Source organism: Chroicocephalus ridibundus, chromosome 3, assembly GCF_963924245.1.
Source record: "Chroicocephalus ridibundus chromosome 3, bChrRid1.1, whole genome shotgun sequence".
In the NCBI taxonomy this organism is placed as follows: Eukaryota; Metazoa; Chordata; class Aves; order Charadriiformes; family Laridae; genus Chroicocephalus; species Chroicocephalus ridibundus.
The window spans coordinates 42,631,475-42,647,790 of NC_086286.1; the positions used below are offsets into that span (position 1 = coordinate 42,631,475).

General features: G+C 43.0%; 1 protein-coding gene across 1 annotated transcript in view; it reads right to left on the minus strand.

Annotated features, from left to right (window-relative positions):
* EFCAB2 (EF-hand calcium binding domain 2) overlaps positions 1–7,765 on the minus strand; it is a 35,524-nt gene extending 27,759 nt beyond the window's left edge. The window contains exon 1 of the mRNA XM_063331011.1: positions 7,429–7,765. Within this exon, the coding sequence (XP_063187081.1) occupies positions 7,429–7,456 (28 nt within the window). The 5' untranslated portion in view covers positions 7,457–7,765. The remainder of the gene's footprint in view (positions 1–7,428) is intronic.
* Between the last annotated feature and the right edge of the window lie 8,551 nt (positions 7,766–16,316).

Sequence of the window (16,316 nt, forward strand, 5' to 3'; positions counted from 1 at the left end):
CTATCTTTCATCTCAGCCACACCTGGGATATAATGAAAGAGTTATGTCTAGCCTGTACTTATATTCTCTTTCATCACCAACAGCCAACTGCCCTGCGAGGATATATAGCTCTCCTGGTGATGCTGAGAGCCTTGCTATACCTCCAGCTGCTGCTGAAAAGGAAGAGCTTACAGAGGCTGCGACACTGGCAGCACACAACCCATGCCACTACGCTGTGTGGTCGCAGAAGCCACTTGTCTCCATTTCTCCTGGACTCCACACAGTGCTGGCCCCAGAAGCAGATGGCAGAGCCACAAAGGACAACTCCGACACACACAGCCTACAGCATGTATGCCCCACACCAAGGTCCACCAAAATGCAGTGACGCGCAGGCTGCTGTGTGCTCCACAGCAGCAGCTCACACTGCCGGCGACGTGGGATGGCCCCCACAGGGCACTGCATAACTTGTCACCAATGTGCATGTGCATCTGACTGCATGTATGGCAGCACCCGACACCTCGCAAATCGAATATGCCTAGTGCACTGCCTCTGCACAAGCGGTCAGGAACCAGGGACCAGAATCAAGTGGATATTAGTACTCTGAGAATCAATTTACTTTAAACGTAAGCCATTTTAAAGTTTAACTGCAGCACCGCAGTAGCTCGGCTAGAATACAGCAGTTTGTAAACTTTCTGCTTTTGAAAGAACCGTAACTATCTACAATATAAGGTCAGAATGAGGGCATTTAAGTATGACGTTTAATACATGCTGTTACTATGTAACGTATCACAAGCCCTTCAATTTGCCTGACAGGGTCTCAAATGGGTTAAAAAATATACAGTTTCTAGACTGGTTGCAATTCTATCTGCACTACTCTGGCATGAGGGCTCTGACCAAGCAGAGGAAGACTGCTACAGCGAAACAAAATGGCAAGGGATTACAGAGGTTTGCTGCAGCTATGCGAATTAATATGAACCTCCATTTTTCTTTTTGTTTGCCTAAGAGTAATATTCTGAATTTGAACAGCATTTCAGCTGACAAATTTAAGATGTTTACATTTACCATCAAGGGGGAATAAGACTTATTTCTATAACTATTTGAGGCAGGCTAAGCTAAAGGAGAAAGCTGGTAAACAGGGAAAAAAAGGATACAAGCTGTTCATGGATCAGTTTCAGAATTCACATCTAATTTTCAACCTGACCATCAGCAGTAGCGGTCCAGAACCTCCTGTGACCTTACACCAGCAACACGACAATCCTTACCATTTTTAAGATGGAGCTTGTTAAACTTTTGAAAGTTATGGTTGTATGGAACCCCAGGCTGGACTCAAGGATCTCTTGCTATCTTTTCATTCATGGGGCTTTCACGTACTACCCACACCTATGTAGCATTGAACAGCAAGGACGTCACATTTCCAAAAAGTTGGGAGTCCCTATTTTCTTGAAGATGGACATTTACAATTAAAAGACCATTTACAAAAATATCTCCCAAGACCTGTTAGGTAGCACTTAATCCAGCCTCAAAAGCCATGGGGGCCAGAGGTGAGTTTTGGGACCTCCTGCCCCTTACCATGCTGATAGCTTTTTGTCATGGTTTTGGCCAAATTGGCCAATGGCCAGCAACAGATGCTCCCCCTCAGCCTCTCATACACAGAGAGGAGGAGGAGAGAGAAAGAGATTTATGAGTTTAGAAGAAACTAAACTACTTTAATGAAACATTAATAATGAGATAAAAAGGAAAATAAGGAAATAGATACAGTATATACAAAACCGTATTAAGCTCCCGGGATGACGTCACCGGCAGGCACTGGGGAAGTCCCAGATTGGACTCAGCGGCGGGTGGGAACTGGATTCCAGAGCTGGACTCAGGAACCCACAGATCGGGATCAAAGGCAGATGAACAGACAGGGTCCTCCTCAGACGTCAGCCATTGAAGGAAGAGAACTGACCCTTTGATCCCTCAGCTTTTACGCTGAGCATGGGGCAGATGGGATGGAATACCCCTGTTGGTCAATTTTGGGTCACCTGTCCTGTCTGCTCCTCCCTGCAGGTGGGACCCCTCCACGCTTTTCCACTTACGACCCTCTAACGGGGCAAATAACGAAATTAGCTGACCTTGGTTGTTACAGCAATAAGTATAAGCAAGAGCCTTGCTGCGTACCATTTCTAGGCACAAACTGTCTTATCATTCTGAACTAAGACAGAGTTCAGACACAATATGCTGTTAATTCCAGAGAGTTAGAAGCTAAGAAATAAAATTACTGAACAGAGAGTTGGTTCTGTTTTACCTCAAACCAGGACACTTTTACCCCCACACCGGGTACCTGCGAGCTCCACGCAGGGGGCTCTGGCCACCTTCTGCAGTGCCCTGAGCCCCATCTCCCACTGCCCTGTGCCCTCCCCAATGCACAGGGCCCACCTCCGCACAGGCTGGGCTGGGACATCGCTGCCGCAGCTACTTCCCCCTCAGGATACTTCACATGATGTGCAGGAGCTATTTGCACCTTCTGATGCCCCACCTCAACCATACCCCCATGACAGAAACCACAGCAGTGGCAGCTGGACCCCATGGCAGGATCTGGGCAGGGCAGAGCAGTGGGGTGACAAGTACCCCTGTCTGCTCGGCCACCTCCCACCTGGGGGCGAAATGCCGAGCACATTCGACCACAGGTTCTTGTCAGACCTCTGTTACCCGAAAGACCACGTCCCTTCCACAACCTTTAGCCCTCCAGGTTTTCTTGCCAATAGCAACAAAGCAGTATTTGCTCACACAAAATAAAGGTACTCCTAAATTGAAAAAAAAAAAAACCTCCAACCCCACAGACCTCAGAATAATTAGTATGTAGACATGGAAATTCTTAATAACATGTTAACTATTGTTGGAAAGATAATTTGTGGGAGTTCTTGAGCTCCCTGTCAGCACTGCGTATCTGCTGGTTGGCATTGTTTAAAAGACAAAAAAGTTTAAAGCCTTTCTGCACACCAGCCAATTTTTTATTCAGTAAGTCAGCTAGAAGTAGAGCCAAACTGAAAAACTTCTGCCATTTTATGCACCATGGAAACAAGAAACCTGTCAATCTGCAATTACCTATTCTACATCCATTTGAGATCAACTTTTACTGCAGAGTGTAGCCAAGGGGATTGGATCTACAGCCTGTGTTTGTCCATGGGAGATGGACAAAATTTATTTTTTGTATCTCTCTCAAATAAGTACAACTATTAAAACATAACTCAGATTGATGTCAAGGTGCGTGTTAAACTGCATTACAGTCTAATAAAAGCTATAAACTCTTCTCCTCATGTGACTTCTCACAGCAATGTCAACAAGAGGATACAAAAATATTCAGTGTTCATCTGCATCTGTAAATTCCACTGTGATAAAACTGCACACCGATTTCCTAAGTGATCTCATATATTCAGATTTTCTTCTAGAGATGAAATATTGCTTGCTTGAGCCCTATGAAAGCTACTTATTTTTAACAACTCATACAAATGTAGTATTTTTTTCCATAAACGAAGCACTGCTACTTTTTAAATCAGAGATAATTTCTCTGATGGACTACTTTAGCCTGAAGGTTTATTGTGAGTGTTTAATCCGTAGCTTTTGTACCTTTCAAATGCCAAGGCTTATTTGTGAAACCCTCAAAAATACATTTTAAAATCCTTAATATAGCAAGACCCTTAAATGTACTCATGTGCTTAAGCATCATGTGCATCATATTATCCCATTCAGTGGGATTCCCCAAAGCCGTACACAGCTTAAGTGCTTTTCTGTGTCAGATTTGAAACTCTCTAGTTAATTAAGTGTGCTCCAAGCAGAAATAATGGTTACAACTGCCTACAGTGCTCACGGCAGCTACTAGGCTCTCTAAGCTTGGACTTGCAACTTTATTAAAACAGGATGAGCAGTGATGGCACATTTTCAATATCGCTAGCAACACAGAATCCAGGCAGAGCCAGGTGACATGGAGAGGGAAGGTTTAGATCCTACCTCCAGACACGGGAGGATTCGGCAGGGCTGGTGAAGCAGGGGCAACTCTGCCTCTTTGCAAGAAGGTAGTACCTGAATGGGTATGTAGCTACTTCTTACCAAATGTAGACTCCAGTAAATCTTTGATTTCACCAGCGTGCCAAGTAGCAAACCGTGGCAGTTAAAGAGCAGATATATACGTATGATTGAATGTAGTTACTGTATTTACATAAAGCGCTAAAAGTGGGGTGAAAACTCTTTCCCATCTCCACTAACAACCTCCACATGACTGTTTCGTAAGTGGGGAAGAGGATCTGTGAAGCCTGATTACATACTGCAGCTGTAACTCAAACTACCCAGGACAACTACTAGTCATTTACCAGAGAAAACCACCATCACAGAACGGTTATTCACCACCTCCGCAGGTCTTCACATCAGAATCAGGTATCTTTCTGGAGGACATCTGTTGTCCAGAACTAGTTATTTGGTTTCATATGGGTGTAAGTGGGTGAAACAGGAGCTCAGACAATTTAATATACTTCCTTTTGAATTAAAATTCATTACTTATTAATTGCCTTTTAAACATGTGTTAACTGGCACAAAGAATATGGTCTTAGAAAAACGCTAATACTGATCAATTACATAACATTACCATAATGATATAGGAACACTGAGCGTTTTCTCCCTTATGTACTTTCATGTGATTTCTTAAATCCCAGCTGGAGAAAAATATGTCTTGTCTTCTGTCTAGTTCTACTTCAGGCACTACCGGTCTGACATTTTGCTTTCAGGTTCTAGTAACATCAGTATTGAGATCAGAGATATTAAAACTTAGAAAATCTGACATGTTATGTCAAATTACAAAGAAGGTATCTGAGAGCAAATGGAAGAACAGACAGACCGAATTAAGTAGCAGAAAAAGGGAAAGAAACAGAATGATAGGAGGGAAGATACATGCAAATATACAGAAGAGAAAGATTAAGAAAACAGTTTAGTGTGATCAGATAGGTATGAAGAAAAAACGTTAAATAATGCGGAAAGCACAAGTGTGGGGATATAAATTCATACATAAAACATGTAGCTACTATCTAACACTTAAGCACATACAAGATTTTATTCACAAGGATTGCATAAGTGAGAGGGTAATACTCATGTGAGTAACATGACGTACAAGAAGTTGCAGGATTTGGCCTTTCACCATTTTTCCTTGTGTGCGTCGTGTGCATCTGTAAAACATTTAGGCAGGCATTCTAACTTTGAAGAAGACAAAACTTGAAAATAATAGGACCTAAGGGAAACCTTTAACATGAAAGCTGGTGGAACTGCAGTTCTACAAAGAACCAAGAAGAATACCCTAAAGACTAATTATTTGACAATACAACTAATGTTATTGTTCTGTTTGAAGCATAATAAAGTAAAAGTTGCAGTTTGCATAGATGTGGGATGCTTGTCGGAAAAAAACATGATTGATGTGTGAATCCGGAATCGAGGAATCCTAATTAACCCTCTAATTGCTATCTACAAGAAGTCTAATAGCAACTCTGAAATGGGTGTAAGTGATTTATTCTAATGGGATTGCTTCTGCAGTTTAATGAGACACTGACTGTTAGCTTATCTCAACTGTTTTTATAATAATGAGACACATTTATAGGGCAATATGCAACTGGTTTGCCTAAGAGCGGTCTATGATTCTCATGAGTGACAGAAGGTAAGTCAGATGCCTTGTGATACAGGTTTATCCTCATTCTACAGATAGAAAACCAAAGCCCAGTATTTCACTTTCCATGGTCCACCAGGAAGACTGGTAAGGCCAGGAATGGAGCTTATGGGTCAAGGTTGTTTAGGATGACAGCACGATTTTCCTCTACAAGATGACATCTGATTCTCTATTGGGAATACTGTTTTGCACAATGTTAAAAAACATGAAGTGTAAAAAAAAACAACAAAAAAAACCCAAACAAAAACCAACAAGAGAGTCTGTCTTCAGTAATACAGTAATTAAACTTCTTACAAAGTATTGTCACTTTGAAACTACAAAAACAGCATCAAAAGCCACTAATCAAGCAACCAAAAACCCACGACCTTCCTTCTCCAAGAGTTTCTGCCCGTAGATTGACAAAATGGTGCAGAATCTCAATATCATACATATGGGTGCCGAAAATATACAGAGACAGAACTTCCCGATATTACTGTTATCCTGCCAGAACACCAGATTCCCCCTTCTCAGATGGTTCAGCAGACTTCTAGGCTGTTATCCTGTCGTCTCTATCCACCTCTGCCAGCACTATGCCTCAGCTTCATTTGCAAGACTAGAAAGATGCAAAAAATATGCTTTCACAAGACTAAGCAAAAACGAAAAACAATATAAAAGAAATAATGCTTTTAGAACAGTCCTCACTGAAGCCACATCAGTGTTACTTCTTAATTTCTGCATGATATCTATACTATAAAGTACATGCTGGAAATACTTCTACCAAAATCAAATTACTTACTCAGCACCATCCACAGCAACTATTTATACAGGACTTTCCTATGGATTATATTATTTTTTTCCTAAATAATATGAAACAATCCATTATTTAGATACAATGTTCAGAATTTTCAAACTGTCACAACACCCACAAGTCTACTTATGGAAGGGATAGATTTTAGAGGTCACGGTATTGTGAGTTGTACAGAAAGTACGTTTTTGTTGAAACAATACTCCTCACAAGAGGAATTACCTTTAGCCTGTAAAATATAATTTCTGGCAACACTCCCTAAAGTAGAACACGCTTGCCTCTAAAAATAAGCTGTGGTGCTATCAGCAGCAGAGATTACTTTTTCCTGGCAGAGAGCGCCTGATGCATCCAGAAATGACTGCAAGGGACGATGGCCAACTGGCTCCAGCGGCCACTTCAGCCATCCCGGCTGTCCTGGAAGCCACCCCACACCGTCACCGGGCAGTCAGCCCGGCCGCCATCAACTATGGGTGCACCCTGCGCAGCCGTAACACAACCATAATGCTTCCAGCACCCGTGGCCATTGCCTGTGGGTGGCACTGGCCATGGGTGGCATGGCAGCAGGCAGCTGGTGGCATCTCCGGTGACAGGGAGTGCTGGGGAGAAGCTCCTGGCCGAGGCGGCGCAGGCCTGAGGCAGGGTGGCACTGGTGTGGCCATCGTGAACGGCATGGGGGGGGCAGGAGGTGTATTTATATAAATATATGCGTGTGTATGCATTCGTATGTACCCATACACACACATGTATATGTCTGTGTCTCTCAGTACGTGTCCGTCTGCCATCCCGGCACCAGCCCCGTGAAGGGCAGACCCCGCCGGCCTCCGTCTCTCTCGCCGCTGGAGGCCGCCCCCGCTCGGCCGGCGCCCGGAGACGTCCCGTCTCCCCAGCCAGCCCTCTCGCACAGCCTGTGGGGCGGGAGGCCCCGGCCCCGGCCCCGGCTCTGGCCCCGGCTCTGGCCCCGGCCCCGGCCCGGCCTTACCCTCGCTGCTCCCCTCCTTCTCCGCCATGGCAGCAGCCCAGCGCCGTCGCCATGGCGACGCGGGCCTGGCCGGGCCCCGCCGGGCCCTTTCCTCCCGCCGCCGCCGCTCCCCGACACCGGGCGCGGCGAGGCCGGCTGCCGGCGGCCTGGGCCTGGCTGACAGACGCAGCCACCTTCCCTCCGCCCTGGAGAGCTCGTCGCTTGCGGCCTCCGCGGCCTGCTGACACAGAAAGCCAGGGAACGGCGATGGAAGTAGTTTGGTGGAGGCTCGGCCTGCCGGCCTCCAGTACTGCACCGGGCACCGCAGCCCACCCCAAAATGTGGGGCCCAGGGCAGAGGCCCAGCCCCGGGCTGCTCCCCAGGCCCCGGGGCACCCCACGCTGGGGGGCAGGATGTTATTCGCGCTTGTGCTAAAGAGATGGAAAAGGTCACCGAGCAGCAGGCCTGGCCTGCGAGGGGGGGCAGTGCTGCGGCCAGGCACCGAACGAGCCCCTCCACAGTACTCCGTTTCTCTTCAAAACAGCGTTTTCCCAGCAGCTGCAGAGATTTCCGCGTATCTGAGCTTTAGAAAGTGAAAGAACATTTTATTCCGAATACCATCGCACCAAAAGAGCTAAAATATTCTGTCTTAGTGATATTAAATAAAACGGTGCCGTTTAAATTTAGCTGTGTGTTTTAGCAGACACACTTGCGATGCCTGGTTCTTCTGACTCTAAAACAACTGTGAAAGTAGAGAAAATATAAATATTAATATTCCGGCAAGATGCAACCAAATATTCATAGAAAAATAAATATTTATGAAATTCCTAGAACTAAAACCTTGTCCTCGCCATAGCAGGTGCTTGTTTGTCAGATGTTAAACTTTTGCAAAGCCCCTGTGGATGACTCCTCCTCACAGGTTCATCCCCACCTCTCCAACAAGCAGTTACGATGGGCTCAGTATTCATGGAAGCCTGAAATTTCAAAAAACACATTGAACCCAAATAAGGCTTCTCTGCTTTAAAAGAATCACTTACTTTTTTATAACATTTTAACATTCGCTATTTGCCTTTCAGCCACTTATTTCTGCGTTTTTATTGAACGTGGCTGAATAAAGAGGGTATAATAGATACCCAACAGAATACATCTTCACTCTGTTGGGAAAACAGCTGATGATGCTCTCTAACAAAGCTGATCCCTCTGAAACGTTTTCTACAGACTTGAACTGTTTATTCAAGTAACTAAGTATTTCAAATTACATGTCTGACTACAGGAATAGCACGGATTTGTTCCCTCTCAAATTGATAAGAGATGTTTTGGTGAGAACAACATGGCAGCCGAAGTTAGGGGATGCAGCAGCAGCAGGAAAAGCCCTTATCTTTCAGTCTTACAGGCGTCTCATTTCTTTATTCCCTCAACCCCTCCACACACAAAACCAGTGTCTTTCCTGGTGGCAGATCTATGGTGGTGGATCATTCACGTGTTTGAGACTGAAGAAGAGCGTGAAACATGTTGTTTTGGCAAGGACGAACTTTCTTACCTCTTCCCTCTCCTACCCCAAAAGTGGAATTTTGTGTTCTTGAACATTGTGCCCAGCATTAGATTTCTTGTGTCATTTTCCAGATGACCTGATTCATCGTAGGACATTTACCGCTCTTCTGCAAATGCTACGCTAATTCAAAGTGTTTACCACAGCTCCCTAATAAAAGCCTTAAAAAATCCTGTTCTAGTCATTCAGATTTTCACGCCAAATCCATACCCAAAATATGAACAACATTCAGCTTTAAAATAGACACAAATATTGCCTATTGTGTCAATTTATTGACATTCCTGTGTTTTTACAGTAGCCTTTGAATTTAAGTGAGTCGCTGCACATGTGACATGATAAGACAGTGACTCCACTGAGGCTGCTGCCTTTAACATCTTCCCAGCAATTTCACCAGGGCTTTCCTCACCACCCTTTCCTATTTGGCGCACACTTGTCTTTGTTTCCTCCAAGAGGGATGGTAACGAAAGCAGTGTGTAAGAGCCGATCAAGAAAGGGGAAAGCATGAAGTACACAACAGCTATGACACGTTGTGTATGCCACAATGTCTGAGTCCTGTTGTAGCAGCTGACTCCGGCCCTGACGAGCTGCTACAATAACTCCTCAGGGAGAGCATTATTCTGAGCATATAAAAGTATTAGTCAAATCCTGGATGTTCATACTTGTTAAGTTTGATGCCATTAGACTAGCTGCCAAATCTTTTGTGACTTACGGCTAATACTAATTTCAGCAAACAGTATTTTGCACTGTCCTGCCCATGTTGTTGAGATTCCCCTTAAGACAATTTCTGTAAATCGAAGTGCTTTGTTTGCATCGTCTGCTCCAGCCTGGAGTTTCCTTTTGCTTTCAATAGCTTGCAGCCAAATGTCAGCACCTGTTTCCCCTTCTTCCCCCAATTCCTGACAGACAGGCCTTTGGTGTCTTGCGTGTCTCCAGAAGCAGAACAAAATATGGAATGAGAAAGCACTTCAAAACAAGAACTTGCTGCTTTAAAATTTCCTGGCAACATATCTCGAAAAATCTATGTAGGAAAAAAACGTTAACAATTATAATGCAGATCAAATATTGGCCCTGAACCACATGACTGTTTCCCTTCTAACTTAATGCACAGACATCTCAAACCAAGGGTATGAGTGGGCTGAAACAACTAATCGCATTTTGGCACAGACAAGTACAAAAGGAAACCCAGAACTACTAATTCAACAGCTTGAAATATCAGCTGCTGCATGCAAGATCTTTAAAGAGCTCCTCTGAAGAGAACATACCCTTTTAAACTTGTAATTTTTCACTTGAAAAATGTCAGGAAATATCTCAGGGAAAATATGGAAGAAACCATCCTTGTTGATATAAAGCCTGCAGTCTAATAGACGTAAGGTACCCTTGCCTCTGCACCTAATTTCATCACGTACATTCCCCTCAGCTATCAGGGTCCTGTCACACATTTTGTATATTTTCCATACATATGTTCAGAAATTTTGTTTAGCAATAAAAAACAGCTCTAAAATGAGAGAAGTGATGTAAAAGATAAAGCAGTTCAAGGAGGTATAATAACTTCCTACAAAGCAGTGTCCCCCCCTGGCTTCGGGATTGCAGCGTTTGGACATGTCTTTACTCTGAACACTTGAGGAAGACCTTCACTATAGAACACCCTTCCTGGGTCCTGGGGGACCATATCACTGAAGGCACAAAGCAGCGAATTCATTTGCCCTTTGCAGAGACAGTAAATGAATAGCTACAATTCTGTGATAGGAGTCTACCTACAGCTCCTCTAAACGGGTACAGGCCTACCACTCTGGAGGTGTTCCCATGTCACAGTACCCTTTTTCACCAATATAACACGAATGACCCAAGTGCATTTGGCATCTCCATTCCACTTTTCCTCTGGGATCAGCAGCTGATCTGAGTGACTCAGAAAGAAGCTTCTTCAAAACAGAGTATTATCTAAACATTATCTGTTCACCCAAATGATACACAGCAACCAGACAAAAATGAGAAAAAGACTCCATCATTCCTTGCCTATGCTGTATCTTTCCCTTCAGATTTTGGGTAAATTGCACTGAGAGCAGCTACCTCGTTCCTTGATGTGTGGGAAGGAACACAGCTTCTCTTCTGGTTTGTTCTCTTTGATACTGCAGACTTTGATCCTGTGCTTGGACCAGATGAAGGGAAGCCTAACAGAGTGGGTAGAGACAGACAAATAGGCATGCCCACCATTACTTGCCCTACCATTGACCTCTTCCAAGCTGCTGGTATTTTCATATTAACATTATCTGTCATCATTTTGTTTTCTTTTTGAAAAATAAAAGTCTTCCTGCTCTGACCTACAGAACAGCAAAAAGCACATAAAACGGCAAGGGAGTTCCTGTATTTTTCATACAACGTAGTAAATCTAGAAGCCCAAAATCTGATCACTTAAATAAAACGTCAGGGTATGTTTCCTTGAGACAGGTGGAGTTCGCCGATGATGAAAGGGGAGGATCCAGCTCTTTCTTCAGTCTTGCCCTTCCTTCTCTACTGCTGGCTGCACATCCTCCTTCTACCTTGTGCTGGCTCTGCCATTCATTGAGAGCAGATATGAGTCACTGAAGTAGTAAAAAAACAAAGTGAATAGTTTTCTGCCACATTAAGAAATTCTGTAAAGGGTCTGACAAGCATCTGAATCAGCACTGCCAGGATGTCGGACCGTGCAATTAGAAGTGAGGGAGAAATAGGGAGGAAGGCAGGAAGGGTGAGAGATTCTTTTAGAGGGAGAAGGCTCAGTAGCTGGCGAGTCTGTACGTAAAACTCAGAAGGAAGGAAGGGGAAAAAATAGGTTTGAAGGCCACTTATGTAGCAGCATCTCAAATCCTTCTCCGCCCACAGGATGGCTTTGTAACTGTCCTGGCAAATATCTCTCGTTGCTCATATACAGCTACTATCCTATGGATCTTTAGCTGCTCCTGTCCAGCTCCAACAAATCTGCATTTGAGGAAAAGGGACTGAACATGCATTAAAAATGAGTTACTAGGAAAAAGGACGCATTTCTTTCCCTCAGCAGTATTCCTCAATGTCAAGGAACTACTGGCAGTGCTCAGCCTCTGGGACTATGCCTAAAGAGCTGCAGCAGAAAAATGCTCTCGCTTTTATATGTAAGTGCCAGGATGCTGTTCCCCTTCCCACCCAGGCATAGAAATGGCCCTAGAGATCCACATATTTTAACCCTCAGACTTTATTACCATTAATTATATCTAGAAATGAAGCCAGGATCCCCAAGAACACGGTGGCAGGAACAAAACACAATCATCCATCTGCCTAGCAACACGGGTTGCCATGAGTACTTCTCCCTGTGCTCCACCGGCAGCAGGGGCTCGCCACTGAACACCGAGCCAAGTTCAAGGGCCCCATACTGGTAAAGAAAGCCTGCTTACTCAAATGAAGACCTTGGTTTTCATATCCAAGACACCTGTGGTCCTCTGGAGCCTAGAAGGTGTCAGCCAGCAGCCTAAAATTCAGAAATGAGGGACTTCTGGAGAGCAAGACGTCTCTCTTGCAAGAGACAAAAGCAGTGACGTTGGCAACATGAATGCAAACTCCATTCTTCCTTTCTCTGTTTCTTTTGAAAAAGTTCTTTGCACATGTTTCAATACCATGCCAAAAATCGCCAAATAACATGCTATCAAATCACTCAATTTATGTACTTAGGAAGAAAAGAAGAAAAACCCAAGAGTGGTACTGAATACATGAAAATACTCCTTCACGCCCCTAGGTCAGGGAGTCCTCGAATCACAAACCATTTGTAGGAGGCTGAGAGAGGGTGTATTCAAGATATCCATTTGCCTGGTTCTCCACTGAGCAGCTGCTTCAGGCCTCACTAGAAGAAAGGATACTCAAAGAGACAGACCTTTGATATGACCCAGAAGGCTCATTTTGGTGTTCTTAAAAAAGTGAAAGACTTTTTGATTGTTGTTTAATATTTAAGGGAGGCCCTCTAATAGTGTAATGAGGTAGAAGCTGTGTAAAAATAGAGATAATATGAGAAGAACACAAAATTGTAGGTTTCAGACTGACATTTAGACAATCACAATTGAACGAAAAGGTTGAACGCTGGAATTGTGGTTATGTTACCAATATTGTGAAACTAGCCCTTGAAAAAAAGCTCTGATTTCATTGTTTGTTATATGATAACATGCAATTTAAGGGTATAAAGGCCATCGCGTGAGTAAATTGGACGAAAGTACAATTTACAAAGCCATCAGCCACGACACAGGAGTAATTAGCTTTGGGATGAGAGGAGGAACTACGGTTACGCACCTGAATGATCATATATGGCACTTAATCAGTTTACATGAGGCATGATATAGTACTTTTTAATACTTAGGAAAATCCTCCCAGCACATGAGTAGCAGAACTACCTTCTTTTAGATTATCTGTCAAGATTGTTTGGGCATGAAGATATTGCTGTACTCACTAGGTTAGTAATAATTAAAATCAAAATGAACCTGGGTATAAGAAACCCCATCAATTTAAGCACTTAAGATTTTTCTGTTTTCTTCAGAATGCAAGTTTTCATTTATTAAAATAAATTCTAGGCCATCTGTTTGTGAAGATAAAGTTTGGAGAATTTATGTAGCATTATCCTTTTAAATCTCCAGTAGGACAGTAAGGTAGAAAATCATATTCTGTAACAAGCCTCATTAACTTAATGTGTTCAGGATTTCACTTTACAAGTCTGACCCCACTACCTGCTCATGTTAACTTCAGAATTGCAGTGGGAATAAGATTAAGGTCTGTAGGACTGATCTTAATTTGATTCACAATTTATTCATCTCCACTGACACAAATGGCACAGGATTAAGACTAGTGTTATAGCATAAGCATCACCTCAATTCTCATTCATCTCAGCGTTTTTTTATTCAAAGGGCTAATTGTATGGCTAGCTTGTTTTTCCAGGTTTGTGACATTTTCTTATTACTTAAATATAAGCTTTAACTTTGCAGAGATTAAATTAATTTCCATACTTAAATAACGTTACCTCTGATCAACTAGAGATATTGTACAGAGTATGTTTTGTAAAGTTTCCTATATAGACTTACTCTTGTAAAATGAAAGCTGCTTTGAAATAAAAATATACTTTGTTACTTTAAGAGGGGGAAAAAAGGAACAGAACTAAGACATGTCCCAGGAATATTTTCTCTACCTTTAGAATAAAAAAGAAATTGAACTCCTGTTTGATTCCCTCGTGAGGGATAGGGGACTTTGATGCACTGTGGCCAGAAGATAGATAACTGTATTAATGAAAATCTAATCTGTGCTCAGAGACTGTCCATGTTGGCTGTGAATGTAAATATTCATACCACAATAGACTGTTACACTGTCAAAAGCTGAAGTTCAGCCAGTTTTACCAGGAAGAGCTGACATTTTGCTGTATTCTTCATTCTAGGGAACAGGAAAAATAAGCCATCAAAACTGTTCCTCCCCTTGTAAATTTTGCCAGTGTAACTATTTACATATGTCATAAACCTATAAATAGGAAGCGTTTGTCCACTGAGCCATTTAGACACAGTAACTCAAACTAAGAGAGGTACCAAATACTTCAGATTGGTCAAGTTTACAGTGGCACTGTGCCAGGGCTAGCAGAGGCATCACCTCTTTTTGTATCACCTTTCTGCCATGCCCCAGGGCATGGCCATGAAAGGATCTGAGTAGTATACTGATTCAGATAAAAAATAAAAAATACTCTTTTGTTGTTGTTGTGGCTGTGAGGTTGTGAGCTGGGCTAGCGCAGCAGAAGGTCCAGTGTAAGAACAACTGACTGGGGCTAAGGAACCACAGACCTGCCACCAAGCAGCAGCCTGAGCCTTTCGGCACTGTCCTCCATCATTGGGTGGAAGGGGCTTTTGGTCCATCGCTGGCTTGCCTTCTCCCAACTCAGATGTTCGCTGTCCTCAACTAGCTTCCAGACATGCTCCAATCATGTGGAGGCCCACCAAGGAAGCAAAGGCAGGGCTTGAATAGAGAAGCATCATCATGTATTAGACGAGCTGGCAGAGCTGGCAGAGGAAAAAAAAAAAAGACTGTTTTTAGACATATGATCCCTTTTTCAGCTCTGAAATAGAAGTTGCATCCCTTCAACAGAGTACAGTGGCCATCATTTTCAAACAAATTTAGCTTTATTATGTTACATCATTTGGACTATTGGAGTGAAATGGCTAGCTGGTACCTGCCAGGTAGAGGTGAGTGTTTGCAAAGGAAGACATGATAAGGACATTAGCCTTGTGGGACAGATGAGAAGCAGTTATCACATGCAGAGCCCTAAGGCGTGGGGAAAACTGCAACATGCAAAACTGATTCTAATAGATACTGTAGATAGATGCAGATAAAGGAAGAGGCACTTAAATATCCTGATAAGGCCATTTCAATTGTCTAACGGTTGGACCTTCACAGCTGTATCACTTAAGCATTTATGAAGCTGTGCAATGAACCACACAAGGGAAATGACAAACAACATGAAAAATGACCCAGGAAAAACAAATAGGTAACAAAGTACTAATGGGTTATATCTCCATGAGATGAGTTCTCACTTGCTGAATAGCCACAAAAATACTCGCACAGCATAATGTAGGGAGCGACAACTGCTTAAGCCATGGTTGTTCATCAGACAGTTGCTGATCAGACACACTGATCTTACACAGATCAATGTGTAAGATTATTCCAACAGGTAAAGATTCACAGCATCAAGAAAACTGTGATCAATTACCTGCTCACTTAAGGAAGTTATGGCTAAGATTACACAAGACAGTGAAAATGGACTACATAATATATGCTTAAATTTTAAGAGCTGCTAACTGAACTTTACAAAGTGGAAATACAAGTTTAATAATCCATCTGAAACTAAGCATCAGTAAACCCTAAATGAGCAACCTCTTCCCAGTTCTGTCATTGGCACCACAAGTTACCATTGGAATAGCTATGTAAATAAACCTAAAAGTGGTATCACTTACAGTGTGAGATAGTTATTTTCTTATAATTGCTTATTGAAATATATAATTAAAGCAGAACACATCTTTTATCTGTTGTATGTATACTTCCATGATACAGCAGTATTTATTGGCATTGCTGCATACATCATCGCCACCTTGAGAGCTATAGTAACTGTCAGTTCAGATTAACTCAACCAAACACAGAGCCCGAGAGGAAGGGTAGTTTTTAACTAAACTGCAAGACCTGGAAGCCTGAAGACCAAACCTTCCTGCAGTGATTCGAGGCAGTACTGTTGTCTCCTTGTGACTTTATCTTCCAGCTGGCATCTCCCCCCTGTAACAGAAGAATCAGATAGCAGTGGGTGTGGATGCCCCTGTACGTCTCCTTCCACTTCCTTTCACCT